The 27,432-nt window shown below is 37.5% G+C and overlaps 1 protein-coding gene across 1 annotated transcript; it reads left to right on the top strand.

The window, feature by feature from the left end:
- The first annotated feature begins 550 nt into the window (after window positions 1–550).
- Window positions 551–26,877, top strand: LOC144027449 (adenylate cyclase type 1-like). Its single transcript, XM_077534983.1, has 20 exons — window positions 551–1,531; window positions 2,628–2,777; window positions 3,981–4,099; window positions 4,534–4,645; window positions 8,064–8,191; window positions 8,939–9,097; window positions 10,151–10,292; window positions 11,880–12,035; window positions 12,105–12,299; window positions 15,263–15,360; window positions 15,469–15,553; window positions 16,374–16,463; window positions 16,896–17,185; window positions 18,082–18,208; window positions 19,143–19,259; window positions 22,185–22,331; window positions 22,666–22,764; window positions 24,338–24,452; window positions 25,747–25,871; window positions 26,474–26,877. Exons 1-20 carry the CDS (start codon window positions 806–808, stop codon window positions 26,801–26,803), a joined length of 3,510 nt encoding a protein of 1,169 aa, XP_077391109.1. The 5' UTR covers window positions 551–805; the 3' UTR covers window positions 26,804–26,877.
- Window positions 26,878–27,432: the final 555 nt, after the last annotated feature.

Here is a 27,432-nt window from a genome sequence, read left to right as displayed (position 1 = left end):
GAGAGTGAGAAGGGAGAGAGAGAGAGGGAAGGAGGGAGACTGAGAGAGAAAGAGAGAGAGGGGGAAGGAGGGAGGGAGACCGAGAGAGAAATAGAGAGAGGGGAATAGAGGAGAGAGATAGCAAGAGAGAGAGAGAGAGAGAGAGGTGGAGAGCTCAAGAAAGAAAGGGAGAGAATGGGAGAAACAGAGAGAGAGAGAGAGAGAGAGAGAGAGGAGAGAGAGGGAGTTGGAGAGCTCAAGAAAGAAAGGGAGAGAATGGGAGAAACAGAGAGAGAGAGAGAGAGAGAGAGAGAGAGAGAGAGAGAGAGGGAGGTGGAGAGCTCAAGAAAGAAAGGGAGAGAATGGGAGAAACAGAGAGAGAGAGAGAGAAGAGGGGGAGGGAGAGAAAGAGAGAGAGAGAGAAAGAGAGAGAGAGAGAGAGAGAGAGAGGGGGGGAGGGAGGGAGAGAGAGAGAGAGCTACATGATTATTCTCTTATTTCTCTTTCTGGGACTAAAGGGGGGGGTTAGAGATTTCTGAGGGGGGTATTTGCACCCCCTTGCCCCAGTGTAGCACCGTCACTGTGTGAGAGAGAGAGAGGGAGAGAGACGCCGACTTTTGTGTCAACACACCAAATCTCGTCAACCTGTGGACGCTGCGTGCACGCGCCCCCCACCTCCCCCTGCACGCTTCCCACTTTTCCACCCAGCCGTGAAGTGTACACGCCGGCGGGGGTCCGAAAGCGTCGCACGCTCGCGCAAGCAGAAAGTTGAGGCGTCGTGGGCGCGCGCCAACCCCCCTCGCAAGGCTTCGTGAATGGCCCCATCATGGACGAGATGCCATTCCAAAGAGTCAAGACCCCGCGGCAGCGGCAGCAGCGGGGGAGGCGGAGGCGCAGGGGGGGTCCGTGCCCGGCCGGCGCGCCGCCGGACGCCGCCATGGCGCGCGAGGAGGAGGAGGAGGAGCGGCGCTTCGGCAGCCGCGAGCTGGAGTCTCTGTTCCACAACTACAACCTGAAGCTGGAGCAGACGGCCACCCTGAAGGCGCTGGCGGTGCTGATCGTGGCCGCGTCGTCGCTGTCGCTGGTGGAGCTGCTGTGCAACCCGCGGCTCAGCCTCTCCAAGGGCTCCAACCCGGTGCACTGCGTGGTCTTCCTCTCGCTCTTCATCGTCACCAACGTCAAGTACCTGCAGGTGACGCAGCTGCAGCAGACGGCCAAGCTGGCGCTGCTCTTCAGCTTCACCTTCGCGCTGCTCTGCTGCCCCTTCCCGCTGGCCCTGCAGGGCGCGTCGGCCCAGGCGGCCCCGGCGGCCCCGGCGGCCCCGGCGGCCCCGGCGGCCCCGGCGGCGCCGGCGGCCCCGGTCCCGGTCCCGGTCCCGGCCCCCGCGCCCGAGCAAGGCGTGTGGCAGCTCATGCTGGTCACGCTGGTGGCGTACGTGCTGCTGCCGGTGCGGACGCTGCTGGCGGCGCTCTTCGGCGGCATGCTGGCGACGTCGCACTTGATCGTCATCGCCACGTCCATCGCCGGGAGGACGCGGGAGCTGTGGAGACCGGTAAGGCGCTTGCGCGTGCACGTTTGCGTTCGAAGCAGATTTTATAGGCAAGCACTTGCTGATTTCTGAGATTTAATTCAAATGAAGTATCGCTTGTGCATGAAGCGGGTTTTCATTTTTGCGGAGCTGTCCGGCTTGCAGTGCTGAAAGCTTTTCCCCATTGCCACAACATCAATGTTGATACATTTCCTATCTCGGGGATGTGCTTAATGAGCAATCTGGCGTTTTTAAATGAAACCTTTCATCAAGTTTAGCATCTTGAGAAAGAGCCAAGACGAGCTAAAACAACAACCTACTAATGAACGTTTCCGGTAAAAGTCGGTCAAAAATGCTTCAGCAATATCATAATCATTTTTAAACCTCTTAAAATGTCACCAAATGTTCGCGTTTCTGCTATCATGTAACCTTTTCTGTATTTGAGACAAAAACCCACAAGAGGGCGGTCGTCCGAGCAAGCTTAATTTAGTTAACTAAAACTAATGGAAAAAAACTCAAATTCAAAAAACAATTTCGTTCATAAAATAAATAAAAACGGAAATACTTTAAAAAAAACATGAAAAATAAATGTTTACAAAACTAACTATAGCAAAAATGTCCAATTTAAAAAAAAAAAATCCACCCATTTTTTATGACAATTAAAAAAATACTTAAAAAAAATCTTAATCTTTTCAAATTTTTTTTGAAAATGTTTAAAAAAAAACCACACAAAATACCCCCATTAAAAAAAATCCACCCACTTTTTATGACAATTAAAAAAATAATAATTGTAAAAAATCCACCCAATTTTTTTTACAACTAAAATTTTTTTTACATTTTTTTTAAATCTTTTTAAGAAAAAATTTTGAAACTTAAAAAAAAAAAATAATACAAAAAATCCCCCATTTAAAAACAAAATTCATGCAATTTTTTTTATGACAATAAAAAAAAAAACTTACAGCCAATTTTTTTATGACAACAAAAAAAAAAAATATAAAAACCAAAATTGGAATCATTTACCCTAACAAACTAGAACTAGCCTCCCTTTTTTTTCCCCCAACTTGTGCATCTTTGTTTGTTTGTTTGTTTTTCCTCCCGTCTGCTGTCTTTTCGTATGTAGTTGGCGGCCAACGCGGTGCTTTTCAGCAGCGTCAACCTGCTGGGGGTTTTTGTTCGCATCCTGACGGAGCGCACGCAGAGGAAAGTCTTCCTGCAGGCCCGCAACTGCATCGAGGAGAGACTGAGACTCGAGGACGAGAACGAGAAACAGGTGCAAAAAAACAAAAAACACGATAACAGATTCCACCTTGTCTTTTTTGCACGCTTGCTCACATATTCTGAGAATCGGCTGTGATTTTTTATTTTTTTTTGGTGAAGGTTTCAGGTGCAAATGCATTCTAACAACCTTCCTACAGGAAAGGCGGTAACTATGACAGCAGCTATTTAAGGAAAGAACAATTACTGTGTGGCATATGCGCTCGCTCGCTCCTTGCACACAATTTCCATAAGCGGGCAACTTTGCCAAAAGGTGTCCAAAAACACCCACTTTAACTCTTGAAAATGAATCCATCCATGAATGCATTTATTTATTTATTTATTTATGTATTTATTTTGGGCCATGCTACATGTTCCACACCAGCACGAGCAGCAAGTGTAAAAGCAGTAACAGGCTCCCCCTTCTGACAGGTAATTACGCAAGCAGATTGCTTTCATGGCCGCCATACTTGAGGAAAGGTCACAGTTTATCCTGGGAGGGAAAAAAAAACAAACAAAAAAACAGACAGAAGCTGATTGGAATCCATCAAGTGCAAGCCGATTTCAATATCAGCCATTTTTTGTTTTCCACCTGCTGAAAAGGAATATGATTCCAACGCAAACAGCCGCCATCAGCTGGCCAAGTGTACTCGGTTGTCATGGCGATGAATCTCTTGACATTCAAGTTTAACGCTTGGATACAACTATAAAAAAATATTAAAAAAAAAATCTTAATCTTTAAAAAAAATTGAAAATGTTTTTAAAAAACAAATCCCCCCCATTTAAAAAAAAATCCACCCAATTTGTTATGACAATTTCAAAAATAAATAAATAAATAAATAATAGTAATAAAATCAACCCATTTTTTTTATGACAACTAAAAATATATAAAAAATTAAAAAAATCTTAATCTTTTCAAAAAATTTTTTGAAAATGTTTAAAAAAACACACACACACACACAAAATACCCCCATTAAAAAAAATCCACCCACTTTTTTATGACAATTTCAAAAATAAATAAATAATAATAATAATAAAATCAACCCATTTTTTATGACAACTAAAAAAATATAAAAAAAAAAAATCTTAATCTTTTTAAAAAATTTTTTGAAAATGTTTAAAAAAAAACACACACACACAAAATACCCCCATTAAAAAAAAAAATACACCCACTTTTTTTATTGACCCTTTTGTCACCCTTCCCTCCCTCCCTCGCCAGGAGCGTCTGCTAATGAGCCTCCTGCCCAGGAACGTCGCCATGGAGATGAAGGAGGACTTTCTGAAGCCCCCCGAGAGGATCTTTCACAAGATCTACATTCAACGTCACGACAATGTCAGGTATGACGATATTGCGGACATGTTGTTTTTTAGTGGCTCGCGACATATGCTAAAAAAAAATGTCATTTGACTCAGTTCAAATCAAATAAAAAGAAAAATGTTTGGAGATGGTGAAAGTAAGAAGGGAGGGTGTTGAAAAAAAAAACACGATTGCCATTAAAGGTTATTTTTGTTCACTAAAACTAACGAAAAAAATCAAATTCAAAAAACTATTTCGTTAACGAAAAATAAAATAAAAACGACTTTGTTTTAAAAAAAAAAAAAACTAAAAAACTAACTGAAACTACTTTTCTTTGATGAAATGAACGCTACTTCCCCAGCTGACAATTTTTGTTTTGTCCTCGTTTGTTTGTTTAAAATGTGGAGCACGAGAAAAATCTATTTCCATCTGACGTTTGACGTTTGTGGGTTTTTTTTCCTTCTTTTCCCGACAGCATATTGTTTGCCGATATCGTGGGTTTCACCAGTCTGGCTTCTCAGTGCACCGCGCAGGAATTGGTCAAGTTGCTCAACGAGCTCTTTGGGAAGTTTGATGAACTTGCCACCGTGAGTATCCAATATTTTTTTTTATTTTAATTTAGTTACTTTTAATTAGTTTTCAGGGTGATTCTAGTTTTTACTCATTTTAGTTATTTAATAAATGCTTTGTTGTAGATTAGTTTTAGTTAGTTTCAGTTTTAGTTTTTGTTTTAAACGTGTATTACTTGTGAGCAATATTTTAAAAACAATTTTGTGCTTTTCTATTGGCTTCTGCGAGATGACGTCACTTCTGTGTGACACACTTTCAAACGTCCGCACTTTATGATGTCACAAAGTGAGCACTCGCTCGTTTTTTCAGGTTCGGTTAATAAATAAATCCTCGAACAGCAGATATGATCTTACTGTGTAAACTATAAGAATTCCTCCAAATAGTTGGTGAGGTCCTGCTCCTCCCGCCTGAAAAGAAAAAAAAAAAAAAGGAAGTCAAATCTATTATTGAATCTCAGGAACTCATTTCATCTGCTGCGCAAAATATTGATCCGGCAGCCCGGAGGGGCGGACTGAAATAAAAGGAAGGGTCGATGAAGGTCGAGACGGAGATGAAGTCAATGGAAGGGTTCGAAGTGGAAAAATGAATGAAGTGATTTTTTTAGACAGAGCGGGAGATACGCCGTGAGGAGATGAACAACTTTCTGCACTTCATTAAAAACTGGACTGAAATCTATGGACATTTTAGTTCATGGACAAAAAAACGAGACGAAATTATGATTTTGTAAGATCTTGTCTGGTCACGTGACACAGCACAAAAACATGGGACAGACAGGAGTGAAAGGTAAAAAAAAAGAAGTAAATTATAATTAGAATTTAACAGTAAGACAATCGCTATAACGTTCCAAAATAATGCTAACGCGACCGCTAACTCATGCTAGCTAACTTACTAGCTCATAGCATAGAGCCACAAATAGCCACTGTAATTGTGTGTCAAGTTCTTTTTCGTCAAAAAGATGAGGGAACATTTTTATGTTAAATAATTTTAGATCTGAAAAGGTTCAATATAATCTGCTGACAAAAAAAAAGAAAAGTAAATTATAGTTAGAATTTAACATTAATCCAACGGCTATCGGTCCAAAATAATGCTAATGCGACCGCTAACTAATGCCAGCTAACTTACTAGCTCATAGCACGGAGCCATAGTAAACACGGTAATTGTGTGTCAAGTTGTTTTTCATCACAAAGATGAGTGAAAATTTTTATGTGAAATAGTTTTAGCTCTGAAAAGGTTCAATATAATCTGCTGACAAATAAAAAGTAAATTATAGCTAGAATTTAACATTATCCAATGGCTAACGTTCCAAAATAATGCTAACACAACCACTAACTCATGCTAGCTAACCTACTAGCTCATAGCATGGAGCCACAATAGCCACTGCAATTGTGCGTCAAAAGGAAAATGTGATGTGAAATAGTTCCTAAAAGGTTCAAGAGAATCTGCTGACCAAAAAAAAGAAAAGAAAAGTAAATTGTAGTAAGATTTTAACATTAATCCAATGGCTAATGTTAAAAAATAATGCTAACACAACCGCTAACTCATGCTAGCTAACGTACTAGCTCATAGCTCATGGTTGTCTTGACTAAAACTAGGCTAAAACATTGACAGTTTTTGTTGACTAAAACTAGATGAATAAAATGACGCTTTCTCGGACTAAAACGCTCGATTTATAGTTGACAAAAAACGGACTCAATAAAAACGGGATGAGGTTGACTAACTGTGCCTGACTGAAATTGGACTAAAACTGAGACTAAATGCTAGAAAAAAAAATGGCAGACAAAATGAACAATAGATCACACGGGATCAAATGACTCTCATGTGATTCTAGTTTTGACCCCCGGATGACAAAAAAATTCTTGACATAAAATGAAGGAATGATAACATTGATATGATGAACAATTCAATGGCTTGTTCTTTGTTTTTGTTTTTCCTGCTGTTCAGTTTTCTGATCTCATAAGTGATGACGTGTCATTGTTTAGCTCTCGTTCTAAATTCCTTCTCCACTCTGACAGATGTTTGGCCAATCATCTGTTTTTGCACAGTTGTCGCTTCTGCGTGTGCGGAAAAAAAAATAAAAAATGTGCACTGCGACACAGTTGATCCAACTGGGAATGGGTGGGTGGGATTCTACTTCAAGAGCATGTCGGAGCAATTACAGTTGGCCTCAACGAAACGCGCACGCACACGCACACACGCGTGCTGATATTCATGAGCTGCGATGCTTTTGTATGCTGATTTGCGCGCAGTCGCTCAACTGTCGAATGTAATGTCGCTTGGGAGTCAAGTTCAACTTGGTAACGTTGCAGCTGTCGAAATGAGGCAGGTCCACATTTTCCCATCCACTTTCTGACCCATTTAGTTTTTGTTGAATTTTGTTTCTTTTCCAAAAGTATGATCAATATATGCCCGTTGTCAAGATTGGAAATGTTTTTCGACTGCGTGACTTCAGGATAGAATCTTTTTCAGTCTGACTTCCCACATTACAACTGCTCCCACCGAGTGTTTATAGTCTCGTCTTAAGACGTGCGTTTATTCAGCGTCGATTGTGTGCTCCTCGGGGTCTTTTCGTTTTTTTTGTTTTTTTAAATTAATTAATTTAAAATTTTAAAATAAAAAAAAAATCTCAAGATTCAGCATGGATTGTGTGGTCCTCAGGGTCTTTTCATGTGTTTTTTTTTCCATTTTTTTTTTTAAATAAATTAAATTTTTAAATTAAAAAAAAGTCTCAAGACCCCCTTTTATTCAGATGGATTGTGTCTTTTCATGTTTTTTTTCCAATTTTTTTTAAATTAATTAATTTAAATTAATTAAAAAAAATATCTGAAGACCCCCTTTTATTCAGCATGGATTGTGTGGTCCTCAGGGACTTTTTGTTTTTTTGTTTTTGTTTTTTTTTTTCAATTTTTTTAATTAATTAATTTTAATTTTTACATTTAAAAAAGTTGTTTTTAAACTAGTTAATTATTTTTTTTACTCATTTATTTTAGTGACTGCATTTATTTTTAGGGATTTTTTATTTTATTTTAGATTTTATGTGTATGATAGTGTGTGGATCTGAATATGCATCACTTTGGAAACACTTGTTCACTGTAATAAAAAAAACAAAAAAATAATAATTAAAAAAAAAAACGGTAATTTTTCGGCAGTTGGGGCAACAGGTAATTTTCCGTTATTTTACAATATTTTTCTGGCGCACCAGCTGCCAAAAAATTACCGTTGTATTTTTTATTTTATTTTTTAAAAATGAGAAATTCTATTATTTCACAGTATTTTTCTGGTGCACCAGCTGCCAGAAAATTACCGTGTTTTTTTTTATGATTTTTTTTTTTTCAAGTGTTTATAGAAATATATTGGATTGTATTTTAATTCTCGCTTTTAACACATGATTTAATGAATGTGACTTGAAATCTTTAAATGTCATTTGTCTGTCAACAGGAGAACCACTGCCGGCGAATAAAGATCCTGGGGGACTGTTATTACTGCGTATCAGGATTGACCCAGCCCAAGGCTGACCACGCCCACTGCTGTGTCGAGATGGGCCTTGACATGATTGACACCATAGCGTGAGTCACACAAACATGGATCAACCCCCAAACCCCGCCCCCCCCCCCCCACCTTCCCTCCCGTCTTCCGTCCATCCATCCATTTTCTGTCCTGCTTATCATCACAAAGGTCATGGGTCATCAGTGTTTCCCCAAGTGCTTTATACGCTACTTTTTTTTTTGTTTTTTTTTTTGCTATTGACCAGTGTAATTAATTTGACAGCTGAATAAATCTACCATTACCATGCTCCCAAAGACGTATTTATACGTTTTTTGTTTTTTCTTTATGCTAGAGCATACAGAAGGCTTTGATGCAGCCTCTGAACTGACGAGAATGCTTGAATCAATGGTAGTTATTACAAAAAAGGCCAGCAGGTGGCAGCGGAGTATAAGAGATCAACCAGGGCCATGTTGCAACATTGTTTGAAACAGATTTGTGAATAATGATGAAACATTGCTATATTCTAATGCTAATTGCTGCAAAATGGAAATAGATAGAAATATACTTTGTTTATTCCGGATGAAAGAAGAGACTTTAATCTTTCTTTTGGTAGGACACAAAATTCTGTGGGCCTTGCAAAATCAGCCAAAATCCAGTAAAACAGCCTGAAAATGGCGGCGAGTGAAATAAATCTTTCATAATGTTTATTCTAAGCTCCGCAAAAGGGATCTGAAAAAAGAATGAACAAGAGTAAATATCATAATTGCCTTTACAAAAATTATGTTTTTAATGTCCCTTGTTTTTTTTGTTTTTGTTTTTCCTTGTAGGTCAGTGGTGGAGGCAACAGAGGTGGACTTGAACATGCGTGTGGGCCTGCACACGGGACGGGTGCTGTGCGGCGTGCTGGGCCTCAGGAAGTGGCAGTATGACGTCTGGTCAAACGACGTCACCTTGGCCAACGTGATGGAGGCCGGAGGACTGCCTGGGTCAGTGTTTGGTTCTGCAGCGAATGCAACACGGACGCATGCTCGGAGACGGAGCGAGGGTCTTCGGAGGCTTCTGAAAGCCGACTAGCAAAATGTGCACGAGGGAAAAGGCCACTTGAGGGATGACTTCGGCTCAAAGATAACGCTGCAAATACGTCCCCATTCAGATCTATGCATAATCAAGTCGAGTAATAAATTAAGTGAAAATTGGGCGAAAAAATTTTAAAATTTTTCTTTTTTTAAATTGTAAAAAAATGGGTAAACAGTTTGAAGTTGAATCGACCCGATTGTTGTGGAAAGGAATTACATGTAAAATCTCCAACATAAAAAAAAAATAAAAAAAGGACTTTAGTGGTAGGGATAGGCTAAATGTTGGAACATCTTAAATTTTAAAAAGTGGGGGAAAAATGTTTAAAAAAATAAATAAATAAATAAATAAAAAATAAAATTAGACCCCAAAAATCTCAAATTTGGAATTTTCAGCTTTTCTATGGAAAGTAAATTAAAAAAGAAAAAAGGTTGAAACATAAATCAGTTTAAAAAAAATTTAAAAAAAATGGAAACTAGACCCCAAAAATATCAAATTTTGAATTTTTAGCTTTTCATTGGAAATAAAACAACAACAACAACAAAATGAACAGTTTAAAGTTTTTAATTTTCAGCTTTTCTATAGAAATAAAAAAAAGGTAAGAAAATGATCAGTTTAAAGTTGGTAAATAAAAAAAAAAATTGGAAACTAGACCCCAAAAATCTCAAATTTTGAATTTTTAGCTTTTCATTGGAAATTAAAAAAAAAAAAAAACGTAGCAAAATGAACGGTTTAAAGTTGAAACATCATAAATCAGTAAAAAAAAGAAAATTAGACCCCAAAAATCTCAAATTTTACATTTTCAGCTTTTCTATAGACCACATCTGTGCGGATTCATCAAACGATGGAAGGCTGAATTGTGTCGGACTAAAAACGCTCTCAGATATCATAATAATAAATATGCAGCATAGTTTTATTTCGGCATGTAAAACAATCTTGTGATTTTTCTTTTTTCTTTTTCTCAGTAAGGTTCACATCACGCGGACCACGCTGGAGTGTCTGAACGGCGACTACGAGGTGGAACCCGGCTTTGGCCACAAGAGACACGCCTTCCTTCAGAAGCACCACATCGAGACTTTCTTCATCGTGCCGTCGCACAGACGCAAAGTACGCTTCAAACACGCGCTCGCACGTTTCATCCGGTTTTCTCGCCAGCGCGCAGATGGATAGGTGACACATCTGTCCGTCCGTGGCCTGGTGTAATAGTTAATCCTCTGGTGCGGAGCCATGCGATAAGCCGCCGCACACCATCTCGCTATCCCAACACGTGACCCGGTTACACGCACGCACGCACGCACGCGGACGGATTTCAACGTCGCTCGATCACGGTTGACGGTAAAACGACGGCAAAATTCGGTTGACATGAATGAGACGAGTTGATGTTTGTGCTTTGCTATGTTCTTCTTCCATGGCTACATTTTAATGCATGCTAAAGCTAGCAAGGCGTGACCTTAATATGCGTCAGATGTTAAATAAGCTAAACGTCCTTTTTTTTTTTTTTTTTTTTTACTAAATATTCATTTTTGTTCCACATATTATTTACAACAGTTACACCCGGTCCGCCATTTTAGCTCCTCGTCCGCCATTTTGCCCGCAGTGTTTTCCCCTCGTCCGCTATGTAGCCCTTAGCTAGTGCTAGTTAGCTAACTAGCACTAGCTAGTTAGCACTTGTGGGAGCATCTTTGGCTTTTTCGCCCTCTTTTTTTTTCTCTCTCTCTTTTTAATCCACGTCGCAGCCCCCAATGTTGGTCCAGAGTTAAAAGAAAAGCAGTTACCATGGAAACGAAGCTAAACATCATAAAAAGATCGCAGAAAGGACAGACACTGACGAACATCGGCAACGACTTGTGCTTCAGTCGGACAGCCGTACAGTGTCTTTTTTTTAATTTTTTTTAATGCAAATTATTTTTTGATGTAAATATTGACTTTAATTGGGGGAAATTTGACTTAATTGGGGTTACATCGCTAGAGTAGGAACGGAACTCCCGACGTAACTCGAGGACTCACAGAAATATTGTTTTACTGTTTTATTGTTGTTGTGATAATAGTAGTAGTACTAGTATTTAAATTTTAAGATTATACATTAGCCAGTGGGGATGTAATAATAATGGCAATATCGTGTGATATCACGATATTAAAACGGCAACATTATATCGTCGTCGTCATGTCATGATATTAAAAGCGGCACATCTTTAAAAAAAAAAAAAAAAAAAAAAAAAAAAAAAAAAAAAGTCAGGTTGACTTACATTTGTGCTGTTCTAGCACCCTCTGGTGGCTAGTTTTTTTTTTTTTAAGTGCAGTTTAAATGTATAAAACTAACTTAAAGTTTTTATTAAAGAACTAAAACTAATAAAAACGAACAGAACGACCCTGAAAACTAATTAAAACTAACAAAATTTAATAAAAACTAAAACTCAAAACGGAATAAAAACTAACTCAAATGAAAAATTCCAAAACTATAATAACACCGATCTTGATATATTTCAAAGTGGAACGATTCGCTTCTATGCGCTCGCATCTTTTCCGGTTCAAACCGTTTTTTCTTCCACCCCTAATACATATTTTTTCTTATAACAGTGTAGTTATGCTCCATAGTGATTTTTAAAAAAACTCACAAAAATATTTACAGTGTAATATTTCGAAACATCTCAAACTCGTTTTGATTTTTTATTTATGTATTTATTTATTTTGCAGATCTTTCCCGGATTAATCCTGTCCGACATCAAACCGGCCAAGAGGATGAAGTTCAAGACGGTGTGCTACCTGCTGGTGCAGCTGATGCACTGCAGGAAGATGTTCAAGGCGGAGATCCCCTTCTCCAACGTCATGACCTGCGAGGACGATGACAAGGTGAGCGTCCCCTTTCGATACGTTTCACGTATCCGTTTGCGCTTGCTTTAGTATTTTTTGCGGCCACAGCGGCGAGCTCTGAGGACGGCGTCGGAGAAGTTACGCAGCCGGACGTCCTTCTCGGCCGCCGCCGTCCAGCACTCGCCGGGCACGCGGGTCAACCGCTACATCGGGCGCCTCATCGAAGCTCGCCAGACGCAATCGGGGACGTCGCACCTCAATTCCGTCACGTTGTGCTTTCGCGACGCCGACAGGGAGCGCAGGGTAAGGATGCATACACACACAAAAAAATTAGACGAAATATTATATATATTAAATAAATAAATGTAAAAAAGATTTTTTTTTAAATAAATAATTTAAAAAAATAAAAAAATAAAAAATAAATAAATAATAAATCAATAATAATAATAATAATACAAAAGTAAAAAATAATTTTAAAATAATAATTAATATTATAATAAAATATAAATATAAATGCATAATACAATATCCATCCATCCATCCATCTATCCATTTTCTGAAGTGCTTTTCCTCACCAGAGTCACGGGGATGCTGGAGCCTATCCCAGCTGGTTTCGGCCAGTAGGCGCGGTACACCCTGAACTGGTTGCCAGACAACCCAGGCATAATATAATATATAAATATATATACTATTTATAAAAAAATAAATAAAACAACAACAATAAATAATAACAATAATAATAATAATAATAATAATAATAAGAAGAATTATTAAAAAAAAAAAAAAATAACTAAACTGATGACTGAAGATTTGCTTCCATTTCCCCGCCACTCTTATGAAGTGCTCCCCCTAGTGGCCCGCTAAGTAATTGCTCAATAAGTAATAAACAATGGAGCGGCTGTATATTAACTACAAATATCACGATACTTGTGGAGACAAAGTATCGCAATTTATCGTGATATCGTCACACTCCTAATCACGATATGAAGCTCACGATACGATAATTATCACAATATTGTGCGGAGGTTGGTGATACAAACAAAGGTCACAATATTGAAGAAAAAATACAAGACAATATTGTGCTTTTATACATTACAGTAATGCTTATAGACAACCTACAATGACTAATAATTAATATTGAGGTACTTACTTGCTAAGGCGGCACGGTGGCGAGTGGTTAGCACGTCCGCCTCCCAGTTCTGAGGACTCGGGTTCGAGTCCAGGCTCCGGCCTTCCTGGGTGGAGTTTGCATGTTCTCCCCGTGCCCGCGTGGGTCTTCTCCGGGTACTCCGGTCTCCTCCCACATTCCAAAGACATCCATGGCAGGTTAATTGGGTGCTCCGAATTGTCCCTAGGTGTGCTTGTGTGTGTGGATGGTTGTTCGTCTCTGTGTGCCCTGCGATTGGCTGGCAACCAGTCCAGGGTGTCACCCCGCCTACTGCCCAGAGCCAGCTGAGATAGGCGCCAGCACCCCCCGCGACCCTTGTGAGGAATAAGCAGTCAAGAAAATGGATGGATGGATGGATACTTACTTGCTAATGCAAGCACACATTGAGTTCTTCCACTGGCACGGATTTCAAACATAGAAGGGTCAAAACATGCCTTGCGAAAATTAAGCTAGCCAACAGAGGGTGCTACAACTACCCAAATAGAAATCAACCTGACGTTCTGAACAGATGTGCTGCTTTTAAAATTGTGACACGACGGCGACGATATCATGTGGCAGTTCTACTATCGACGCTATCACGATATTGCAGTTATCGTTAATGTACGCTCTGATTTGTCTCCCTTGCACCCACGCTAGTAGCCTGTGATGTCTTTTTGTGTGTGTGTGACTACACGCGTGCGTGTGCGTTTGAGTAATCCGCCCACCCTCTCAGGAGGGGTCGCCGATAACGATTCGGGAAACGTGTCGGCGGCCGCGTGATCTTTCTTCTTGCGTGTGCGTGGGTCCAACCCGCGGAGTGATAAATGAGACACGCCTTTTTTGGGGCGGTGGGTTACAAACGGGATTGAAAAGAAATCAAATAAAATCGCATTTCATCTTGTCTTTATATTGGGGATGGGCTGACAAAAGTTGTTTTCACCAAAAGGTTTTTGCCGTCTTTGGTACAGTAGGCACGGCAAAGGCAACGTGCGTCACACTATGGAGGACCAAAACTGCCAAAATTCTAAATGAATAAATGACGGGGGGAAAAAAAGACTAAGAGTGAAAAAAAAATGGATATAAAATATATACATATATTTCAAAAATTAAATACAAATTTATTTATTTATTTATGTATATATTTTCATTATTTTTATTTCCATTTATATTTATTTTTTCTAGATATCATTTTCAAATCATTTTTATTTTCACTTTAGTCATGTATTTATTTATTTTGAATTTTATTTATGCATATATATTTTTGATCACTTTATTTCCATTTATATTTATTGTTTTGGATCCAATTTTCAAGTTATCTTTTTTTTTTTTTTATATCCGTATCTATTTTCACTTGAAGTCATTTAATCAATATTCCACCAGAGATTGAATTAATAATAATAATAATAATAATAATAATAATAATAATAATAATAATAATAATAATAGTAGTAATAATAATAATAATAATAATAATAATAAATAATAAACAAAAAAAATAAAAATTCAATCAATCAATAAATAAAGTTATTACACCTGAGATTTAATTAATAATAATAACAATAATAATAAAAAAACCTAAAAAATAAAAATTCAATCAATCAATAAATAAGGTTATTACACCAGAGATTGAATTAATGATGATAATAATAATGATAAAAATAATAACAACAACAACAACAACAACAACAACAACAACAACAACAACAACAATAATAATAATAATAATAATAAACTAAAAAAATAAAAATTCGATCAATCAATAAATAAGGTTATTACACCGGAAATTGAATTAAATAAATTAAAATACAGTTAAAGTGGCATATTTTTTAATTGTTTTTTTTTATTTTAGTTTTTTTTTTTTTTTTGTGAGTTTTCGTTAACTAAAAATAAGTCATTTTGACCTGTTACACAAAACAATTTTGCAAAAAAAGATGAAAAAGAATGATTGTTTTTTTTTTTGTTTTTTTTTTCAATTGTAAAGACTTTTCTCTGTAATGAGTCGGGGCAGCGTGACAAAAGTGCTGGAGGCAAAACTGAAGAACTGATTTGTTGAACAAATCATCAACGGAATGAATTCTTCCTGACGTCTTTTTCTCTCTTTTTTTTGTTTTTTTTTTAGTACAACCAGACGTGCGACGATCATTTCATCGGCGCCGTGATCGTCTCTTTAATCCTGGCTGCCTTTTTTGGCCTCATCTATCTCTTAATGATTCCACAGTACGTTTTCTTTTTTTTTATTATTTGAAACTTTGGAGATCATCAAAAAAATGTGGAAAAATGAGCAAAAAGTAACATTTTATTCTGCTGTTGTCGCTCATCTGACAGGAGGATGCTGGTTCTGCTCCTGTTGGTGTTGTGCGTTTGTTTTCACGCCGCCTGCGTCATGTATCTCCATCTTGCCAGCGTTCAGGTAGGACAGTTTTTTCCGTTTTTAAAAAGCATTTTTGGTTTTATTTTATTTTTCTTAATGAAATTCCATGCATCCATCCATTTTCTTAACCGCTTATTTCTCACTCGCTGGAGCCTATCCCAGCCGGCTTCGAGCAGTAGGCGGGGTACAACCTGAACTAGTTTAGTATTAGGTTTAGTTTTTTTTTTTTTTTTTTATGTGTATTACTTGTGCGCAATATTAAAAAAAAAAAAAAAAAAAGAAAAAAAAAAGCAGCATGGGAGTGATGTCATCTTTTGGTGCTTTTCTATTGGCTGCTGCTCGATGACATCGTGTGACGCACTTTCAAACGTCCTTATTCCGGTTCATATCAAAATAAATCGACTTCAAATCATATTTAAAATCATTCCCAAATGGCTCTTGCATTAAATTAATTACCAAATACGAAAACGAAGGACAAGTTTGCTGTAATTAGAGTTAGTTTTAGTTTTGTAAACATAAAATGTACTTATTATTGTACTGTTATTTTTTTTTTTTTTTTTTTTTTTTAAAAAAGCATTTTCGTTTTTATTTTATTTCATTAATGAAATTGTTTTTTGAATTTTAGTTTTAGTTTTTTTTACCTTGCAATATACTAATTAAAAAAATTTATTTTTGTGTTTTTTTTTAAAATTGAACATATAAACATGAACACATCACAAGTATAAAATACAAGTTGAGGTTAAAAACAAGGAGATTATCGATTGCCACAGAACAAAAAAACAGAGCAAGTAGACGTCAACATTTTTTTTGTAGTTGGATGGTCAACTCATTTCTGAGTCCGTCTTTCTTTTGCCGTCAGTGCCAACCGGGCTGCCTGACCATCCAGATACGAACAGTCGTGTGCGTCTTCCTCGTTCTGCTCTCGTATTCCGTCACGCAGGCCTGCATGGTGAGTTTGCTCATGACTGAAATTCACTCATTTGCTCCCAAAAAACGTATAAACACGTTCCATTTTAGATGCATTCAGTGTCCCAAAGACGTATTTATACGTTTTTTTATGTGTTTATTTTGTTAGTTTTTTGTTTTGTTTTTTGTTTTTTTTATGCTAGAGCATACAGAAGGCTTTGATGCGGCCTCTCAAGTGAACAGGCGAAAAATTGCTAGTAATTCCGAAAACGGCCAAAAGGTGGCAGCAGAGTATAAGAGATCAACCAGGGCCATGTTGAAAAACAAGCTGTTTCACCACAATTCGAAGCAGATTTGTGAATCATGATGAAACTTAACTATATTTGAATGCTGATTGCTGTCAAAATCCAGTAAAACAGGAGCAAAGTTTTTTTTTTTTTTTTTTTTCGTTTTTGCGTGTGTGAAATGTTTCCAGGTGGTATTTATTCCCCGGGGTCCACTTCAAGTCGGAAGCAACGACTCTGCGCAGGATTCTCCCGCAGACGCGTTTGGCCCAAACGTCACGTCGGCGGACAGAACGAGTCCGAGTCCGAGTCCGAGTCCGGGTCCGAGCATGGCGTACGCGCTCTTGTCCTGCTTGGCGGGTACGCTCACCGTCGTCCCCTACCTGCGGGTGTCGTCGCTCCCCAAAATCCTGATGCTCCTCCTCCTGTCCGTCACCTACACCGTCGTCGCGGAGACCGCCGGCTATCGGCACGCTGTCGGGTAAGGCAAACCCGCGCGTCGCTCGGATGCCGTTTCCGGAACGTACGTGCGTGTCGTCAAATTATCCTTCGTTGCTTTTTTGTTCTTATGGATTAGCAGTTGAAAATGATCAATTGTATCGCAATGAAGGTTTAACAAGTGGATCAAACATGTAAATTGATCATAAATAAATAAATACATGTATAAATACATACAAAAATAGACAAATAAATAAATAAATACATAAATAAATACAAAAATAGGTCAATAGATAGATAAATAAATAAATAAATAATACAAACATATATAGATAAAAATAAATAAATAAATAAATAAATAAATAAATAATACAAAAATAGATAATAGATAAATAAATACATACATAAATGAATAAATACAAAAATAAATAAATAGTTAAATAAATAAATAAATAAATAAATAATACAAAAATAGATAATAGATAAATAAATACATACATAAATGAATAAATACAAAAATAAATAAATAACACAAAAATAGATATATAAGTATAAAAATAAATAAATAAATAAATAATACAAAAATAGATAATAGATAAATAAATACATACATAAATGAATAAATACAAAAATAAATAAATAGTTAAATAAATAAATAAATAAATAATACAAAAATAGATAAATAAATACATACATAAATGAATAAATACAAAAATAAATAAATAACACAAAAATAGATATATAAGTATAAAAATAAATAAATAAATAAATAAATAAATAATACAAAAATAGATAATAGATAAATAAATAAATACATAAATGAATAAATACAAAAATAAATAAATAGTTAAATAGATAAATACAAAAAAATAAGTTAATAAATAAATAATTTGAACCATATTTGATGAGCATTTTCATGTTGCGCTCGTTGTCTTCCAGTGCTGGCTTCCTCCACACTCGCGGTTCCGATCCCGTGTTGGCCGTCTTGCTCTTCTCCGGAGCGCTTGCGCTCCACTCCAGGCAGCTCGACCTCAAGCTGCGTCTTGACTACCTGTGGGCAACTCAGGTGTGTCCGTTCAGCATAAAATGGGTCACTCGGGACAACTCCAAATATAATGATATATGATGTTACAACTTTTTTTTTTTTTTTTTTTTTGCGCAGCTTGTATTTATTTTTGTATTATTATTATTATTATTATTATTATTGCTATTATTATTATTTATTTATTTATTTTTAATTTTTTGGGTGAACACGACGAAGTTTCAGTTATGTAACGGCAATATGTGGTACGACATATCACCGGATTAGTGGGAATATATTTCATGTTTCAAATAATCTACCTACTGCCATATGTGATATGTATTATTAGTATGCTTATGTTATACAAACATGTGAATACTCATTAGACTTTAATGCCCACTTTTTTTTTTTTTTTTTTTTAAACATACTAAGTTCTGCTTGAAAAAAAAAATGCCCTTGAAATTTTTATGGACATTTGCAGGGGTGAAGTGTACTTGCCTATAAATGATTAATTATTTAATTAATTGATTGATTGGTTGATTGATTGATTGATTAATTTATTAAAATTTATTAATTTATATAATAATTGATAAGAAAGTATACCTCACCCCTGCAAATGAATGAATCAATGAATTACTTAATTGTTTTATTCATTCATTCATTCATTCATTATAAATGAGATCAATTATATATGCTTATAAAAGAGATAAATGATAAATGCTTATAAAAGAGTTGATGAAATGTTATGCACACATTAAAAAAAAAAAAATGCTAAATGCAATTATATAATGATTTCTGCGTGTTTACATGCAGAATTGTGTGGGAAATGAAATGGACATGTTGCATATTCACATGAAAAGTAACTCATCATCTCCCCCTAGTGAAACGAACACGCAATTACTAGCAAAGCTCATTTAGAATGAGGCCTGATTTGTCTTTATTTTGTATTATTGTGCGCGTGACGGTCGCCGCTGCCCAGGCAGAAGAGGAGCGAGACGACATGGAGAAGGTGAAGCTGGACAACAAGCGGATCCTGTTCAACCTGCTGCCGGCGCACGTGGCTCAGCACTTCCTCATGTCCAACCCCAGGAACATGGTGAGCGACCTCTGACCTGTTCACACACGGCTCCGAGGGTCACTTCGCGTCTCGCTTACGCTCACAAAAAAAAAAGCTTGCTCACGAAAGCTTATTAGTGATGGATTCGATTCATCAAACATTTCTATCTGGTTTTGTGTTGGCAAACCAATGGTCAGTTTTCAGCAGGGGTCACCAATGTGGTGCCGGCGTGCGCACCAGTTCGCAGCCCCGCCGGCCTATTCTAAAAATAGCTCACCAGTTGATGAGACAATTGGGAATATTTTAGTCGTGGGGAAATGTGAACCCTGGCAGATATTTATATTTTTGTCACTGTCTTCACATGAATCAATATCATACATCATATATTAACGAGGGCCAAAGCCATATAAAAAAATTTTTATCTTTAAGCCTGAGCTGATTCCAATATTTGGCTGAATAAAACTTTGATAACCATTTAATGGGCTGATTAATTAAAAAAACAAACAAGAAAACATTATGAACAAAATATTTTTTCTCCCTTAAAACAATAAAGATATGAACAACAGACAACCAATTGAACTGTCAACAAAACATTGTCCTTATTTTGTTGAAATTCACAATAAAGGAGAAAAATGGCAATTTATTTTATTTTTTTTTGCCTTTTTTTTTCCCCATGGATGGATGTTTGAACATTCTTATTTTTGTCTTATTTTGTCATGTATTAGTATGTAAATAAATAAATAAATAAATAAATAAATAAATACATTTAAAGGATTTTTTGCTCACTTTTGACCAAGTTTATTTTCATGAACTAAAACTAATGAAAAAACTAAAACTAAAATTCAAAAAAAAAAAAAAAAAGAAAACTAACTGAAATTACATTTTATGTATACAAAACTAACGTCAACTATAATAAGGGCAAAAATTTCCTTTGTTTTAGTTTTTGGTAATTAATTGAATGCATGAGCCTTTGGGGATGATTTTAAATGTGATTTGAAGTCGATTTATTTTAATATAAACCGGAATATTGACGTTTAAAAGTATGTCACGCAGAAGTGATGTCATCTAGCAGCAGCCAATAGAAAAGCACCAAAAGATGACGTCGCTGTTTTTTAAATAGTGTGCACAAGTAATAATACACATTAAAAAAAAAACCTCAAACTAATACTGAAACTAACTAAAACTAAACTAGAACAACGCATTTATTAAAAAACTAAAACTAATAAAAACTAACATAACCCTTAAAAACTAGTTAAAACTAACTAAATTGAAAAAATAATACTCAAAACGAAATCAAAACTACCTAAAAGTGAAAAATTCCCAAACTATAATAACCCTGCTTTTAACAATTTAATCACTTGAACGTTTGTTAAAGATAATTTGAGCAAATCGGTTATTTCAGACGCGTGCGTCAAAATGGTCGTTCAAAATGGACCTCCTGAGGCTCGGCTTGTGAGTCAGGAAGGAAGTTTCCGGCACGCTGGTGTCCCTTTCAGAAAGAAAAAAAAAAAAAAAAAACTTCCTCTTGTTCCTCTGGGTTAAAGTTCAAATGTGCACTGTATTTTCACATGGCGCCGACTGTATACGGGAAAATATTTGGAAACATTTGGAAGGATGCCACTCAGCCGTCAGCTGACGCATATCCTTTACGACACATCGTTTTTGTTTTGTTTTCCAAATTCGAACAATGAAAAATGATTGACGTCATGTTTTGCGAAAAGTTGACCATTTTACACTCATTTGAGGAGTACAGATTAGAAATTAAAAGCCAAAAACCTGAACCACGCTTGTAATCGTGGGAATGCCGAAGCATTCGCACGTGTTATTGTGATTTTTATTCTCCACACTTTTTTCCACATAATACTTCCAATTTACACTGTTCAAATTTCAACTAGCTTGAAAAATGAAAGCCTCCTGGGGTATATATTGTCTGATTCCACATTACTTAAAGTATTTGCACAATATAACTTGTAAAATCAACTTTTGCCCATTCATTTTCGATGGGACAGAAATTGAACATTTTTCAGTATCACTTTCCACGCCCACTTCCATACATATAACTTATCATCATTACCAGGTGTCTTACAGGTGTCTTAGGAGGTCATCATTTCATAATTTAGCTCTCAATTTACTTCTTACGCATTCCACATGCATTTGAATCTGAGCGTTCAGCATTCCCACGCAATTTCTCCAGAAATTGCACTTAGTCCAGTTCCGTGGAGTCATTTCCACAGTAATCGAATCGTAAAGAGCAAAACAATTTTCCAAAATACAGTCAAACCTCGCTTTTTGAACATAATCCGTTCCAGAAGGCTGTTCGAAATCCAAATCAATTTTTCCCATTATAATTAATGTAAATAATTTTAATCCGTTCCAAGTCTTAAAAAAACTTTTTCCAAGTTTTTTTTTTTTTTTTTTTTACTATTTTACACCATACACTGCACTGTAAACTGTTTAGCATAAATAAAAAAGATTAAAAAAACAAAATGCTAACATTTCTTTTTTTAAATTCAATAGTTCTGCGCACTACTTTCCTCTTTTCTTTACCAGCTTTACCACTTGCACTTGCTTTCTTTGGACCCATGATTAGGGGCTAATACACGATGCAAAACTTAAAAAAAAAAATAATTGCGTAAATAACAATGAACAGGTCTGCTCCGAACGAACTTTGAACACGAATGTGCTACGGAGGAAGCATTCGAGTTAGCTCAGCTCCCGAGTGAGTCGCGTTCAGGTACGCTCGGCTTTTTTTGGTTTGGTCGAGAGCCGAATTCTTGAACGAGTTCCGAGACATAAAATTCTCGAATTTTCTGGTTGAAAACCGATTTGGTTGAGAACAGAAGCGTTCGAAAACCGAGGTTTGACTGTAGTTTAAAAAAAACACAGGAGGCATCACTCGCATGAAAAACGATTGTGTCGCCAAACGGACGATTTTGTCACCGTGTTGGTCCTAATCCCCGCCAGGACTTGTACTACCAGTCCTACGCTCAGGTCGGAGTCCTGTTTGCGTCCATCGCCAACTTCAACGACTTCTACATCGAGTTGGACGGAAACAACATGGGCGTCGAGTGCCTGAGGCTGCTCAACGAGATCATCGCCGACTTTGACGAGGTGAACGCGTGATTTGACGTCAAATTCATCATGCAGAGCAACATTTTTTTCAGATTAACAATCATGGCGGATTGCGACGCACTTCTGTAGCACTTGCTAAAGATGACGCCGAACAATTTGCCATCGTTTACATTTTGACGCACAACACGTCAGTGGTAATTAAAATGGGAGCCAGTAGCGACCCCTGAGGGACACCATTTTGAATAGATGAGAGTATAAACACACACCGTCTTCTGCCACACTCATAATTAACCCAAAACATTTGACTGCTTTTGAAAACATTTTATGAAGCAGGAATAATATCATTTTGTGGCGCTAATAATTTTCTTTTTAGCTGATGGACAAAGAGTGTTACCGGGATATTGAGAAAATCAAGACGATTGGCAGTACGTACATGGCTGCCGTGGGGCTCGTCCCGACAACCGGCTCAAAGGTGCGTATTGGGAATCGTTTATCGTTTATCGTCACACTTGAGCTATTTGGTTTTTGTTGTTGTTGGTATTAATAGCACTGTCATATTTCAGTCCACAAATCCGTTGTGGGGGATTAACGAGCCTCTGTAGCATCACAAACCTTCTGCAATCATCACAAGTGCAAAGCTGATAAGCAACACGAGTCTTTTGGGGAAAATGAAAACAAACAAAAAAAATCTGTGGATGTTAATGCTTACCTCGTCGTCACAATAGTCAAGTCATGCTGTATGATTATTTATTTATTTTTTTTGCTATTTTTAAGTGTGTCAAAACGAGTGCATTCATTTTGAGTGAAATGAAAGTTCCCTTAACCCACTAATTTTTTTAAATGCACGATTAATGACGTCCACGTCAAAATTTAGCATTAAAAAAATGTAATAATAATGCAGATATTTGTGGAGACGAGGGTCAAGTTGTATTTTACAATTTAAAAAAAATGTGCAGAATTTGACTTCATGTTAAAGATTAGTTAGCTCTTAATATGAAAAGAAAAATGCAATGAGCTGTCACCAATGTCCTACAAATGCAATTATGCCATCTAGTGGCAGAAAAATTTTTACCTAAACACAAATCAATATCTTACTCGTTCTTTATACTTCAGTACATCTTTTTAATTTAATTTGAACTCAATGTTATGAATTATTATGAAATTCGTCCATCCGTTTTCCTACCGCTTGTTCCTCAACAAGGGGTGCTGGAGCCTATCCCAGCTGGCCTTGGGCAGTAGGCAGGGTACACCCCGAACTGGTTGCCAGCCAATCGCAGTATTATGAAATTACTGTATCAATAACTAAAAGATGCAGCCATATTTCTAGTCGTGTAACATTTTTTTCCACTTTTATGTAAGGATGTAATGATATCCAAACATCACGATACGATATTATCTCGATATGAAGGTCACGATACAATAATTATCACGATCTTGTGGGGAGGTTGACGATACAAAAAAGGTCACAATATTATAAAACAAAAATGAGCTCATACACAGTATTGTACATAACAGCAATGCATATAAGCAACCTATAAACTCTAATAACACTTAATATTGGGGCACTTCATTACTAATGCACATACACAATTAGTTCCTCCACATATTGACTCGATTCACAAGCAGTTTACGTTCCCCTTCATCTGACGATTAGCGTGGATTTTCAACATAGGAGGGCCGAAACATGCCTTGTGAAAATTCAACTGCACTAAAATAAACGAGCCACCAGAGGGTGCTAGAACTGCACACATGACAATCAACAGATGTGCTGCTTTTATAACATGACACGACGGCGCCGATATGTGGTGTCAATTTTAATATCGCGATATTGCCGTTATCGTTACGTCCCTACTTTTATGTGCGCAAGAGAATGAAAACATCGGAAACAAATGTACATTTTTATTGTCCATTTCGAACAGATATAATATTTGCGATTAATCACGAGTTAACTCTTGAAGTCACGTGATTAATTATGATTACAAAATGCAATCGCATGACACCCCGAAGCGTGTTTGCATTTCATGTTGTGTTTTGTTTTTTTTCAGGCAAAGAATTCCATCACTTCACATCTATGCACAGTAGCAGATTTTGCCATCGAGATGTTCGACGTCCTGGATGCAATCAACTATCAGTCGTATAACGACTTTGTCCTGAGAGTAGGTGAGTGAAACGCGCACACGCGCTGACCTCTCATTCTCCACGCTAATTTGCTCGGAAATGCATCAGAGCGAGCGGTTGAGCGAGCGAGCCGGATCCGCGCGGGAAACGCGTCACGCGGTCGTGGCTTCCATTGTGCTGAGTATCCTGTGGGGAGCCTGCGACAGGAGCGCTCGTTCGCTCGCTGCGTAAGCGGCACACGGTGTACGTACGCGTTGTCATCCTGTCCACAAACTGTACAGCTCCAAAAAAAAGAAGACAGTGAACACACTTGGCAGAAAACCTTTTTTTTCTTGCCTGGATTTCCTGAACGTGCAAAAATAACAAATATTCAACAATTATGCCAGTAAAAGTGAGGCTGAACACAGCAAGGACACAATTTGAACACCAACGAACAGCAAAAGCAAGTTTTCTTTTTCCCTCTCAACTTTAAAATGGTGTTCAGTAGGTGTGTGACGATAAATCGAGATACTTTGTCTCCCGATAGACGATCGATACGTCTACGCAAGTATCGCAATATTTGTAGTTAATTTACAGCCACTATAACAGCTTCATTGTTCATGACTTATTGATCAATTACTTGGCGGGCCACTAGGGGGAGTATCTCATAAGAGTGGCAGGAAAATGGACGGAAGTCTTCAGGCGAAGAGGACTCATCAGCTTAGTTTTTTTAACATATATATATATATATATATATATATATATATATATATATATATAAATGAAATGTATTTTTATTATTATTATTTTTATATATATTATATATAGTTATATATTATATTATCTATTTATATTCTATTTGTATTTATTTACATTATTTTCATTAAAATATAAATTATTTTTTATTATTTTTTATTTTTATGATTTATTTATTGATTAATTATTTATTTTATTTGTATTCATTTATTATGATTTCTTTTGTTTATCTTATTATTATTTTATGATTAGTTTTATTGTAGATTATTGTGGATTTATTACCTGAGCAATATATTGTATAGTCATATCGTGGGATAATCGTTATCGTGAGCCTTGTATCGCATATCGTATCATATCGTGAGGTAGCCAGAGGTTCCCACCCCTCGTGTCCAGTCCTCTTTTTGTAGACTGCCATCTTGGTGTTCCACAGGGGTCTGTTCCAGAGCTTCTACTCTTTTCTCTGTTCGTTACTAAATTCTTGTCAGAACCAGCGTTATTATTATAGTTTGGAATGTATAATTTTAGTCCCCCCCCCCCGATCTTACTTAAGCAACACATTACACATTGTTGTTGTTTTTTTAAATTTTTTGTTTGTGCTCAGGAATCAATGTGGGTCCCGTAGTAGCAGGAGTCATCGGGGCCAGACGACCTCAGTACGATATTTGGGGAAACACGGTGAATGTAGCAAGCAGAATGGACAGTACTGGAGTACAAGGCAAAATACAGGTACGACATACTGCACAACCAGATGACATCATCGCCTCTCCTTCTTCATTTCTTTCTTTCATTCATTGCTGACAAATAGCAAATGTTGTATATTCTTTTCAACAGACCTGAAAAGGGGTGCGAAGTCGTAGAATTGATTGAATCCTACCCCTAATTGAGCATTCATTAATTACCAATAATGATGAAGATCCCATTTCCAGGTTTTTGTTTTTAAACATTATACCACACCCACCTGCCGTCATATCGACAGTGATAACTACTCGTTCGAGTTATCCCGTATTTTCATCCCGATACGTACTGAAATTAATCAGTCTGAGCCTGGTCCTGAACCGACTCACGCTTGGACAACGTTTCAGCTGTTTGTCATATTTCCAGCAGGCAAATTCCATCAAAAACGTCTTTACAGGTCAAAAGTTACGTTTTAACGTATGACCGTACGTATTGAACACGTATTCAACGTGTTTAAAATACATCAGCTGAACTTATGAACTTTTTTTGAGTTTCTGCTTCACTGTTTTTGTATAAATTCTATATATATATATATATATATATATATATATGTGTATATATGTATATTCTAACTTTGTGTATTTCTTTTCCAGGTGACGGAAGACGTCTACCGTGTCATCGCGAGCCGCTATAACTTTGTTTGCCGGGGCCAAGTCAGCGTAAAGGGCAAAGGTCAGATGCTGACTTACTTCCTGGAAGAGCGGCGGCAAAACGGCAGCCTGTCGCAATCCCTCCAGCAGCGCCGTAACACGGAGCAGCGCTTAAGCACCGTGGGCCCAGGCAACGTGTGCACCAGGTTAAGCCCCGCCCCCACAGTGACCACCTACGCCTCAGTCAGGACGCCCAGCCCCGGCGCGGCCAAACCCACGACCTCCACCAGCAACACGAGGTACCTGCCGTCCGTCCCCGCGGCACTTGTGTGACGTCCACTTTCTCCGCGGGGGTGACATTGGACGAGAGTACAAAAATAAAAAATGAGGGCGGAGCCAGCAAAAGCAAGAGAAGGAGCTTCTCCCGCTCTTGTCTTGACTTGAGCCTGCATCAGGACTTATCGTAGGCAGCCTCGAGTCGTTTTTTGTCGGTTGACACCAAGGGTGTCATGACCCGGATACAGGAGGGTCTATCGTCGACAGCCACGGAGTGGAAGCTTCTCAACAAAATCAGCATACAAACATGCACGGTCAAAATTGTAGCACGCGAGTCTCTTTGTTGCGAGAGCTGGCAAATTCCTTGAACTGCATTCGCCGACCTCTAACCCTAACCCTAACCCTAACCCTAACCCTAATCGTAACCCTACCAAACCAAATGAGTGATTATTGCCTTAGTGTCGACCGCTCCCAATCAGTTGTCCATATTACACAGCAGACAAATTTATTATGACTGATATTATATGAGAGGCCGTAGATGGAACCAAATGCGCTAATGATGCGATCAACTTGCCAAAATGCAACAGGTCACGGCCTTTAATCATCGACGCTTAACGAGGCCTCGCCATCGGAAACTTCGGATGGCGCGTGAGGTCAATTTTTGTTGTTGTTGTTTTTGATAAGTG

The sequence above is a fragment of the Festucalex cinctus genome, chromosome 10 (genome assembly GCF_051991245.1).
Source record: "Festucalex cinctus isolate MCC-2025b chromosome 10, RoL_Fcin_1.0, whole genome shotgun sequence".
Lineage (NCBI taxonomy): Eukaryota > Metazoa > Chordata > Actinopteri > Syngnathiformes > Syngnathidae > Festucalex > Festucalex cinctus.
This window is presented reverse-complemented; position numbering and strand designations above follow the sequence as displayed.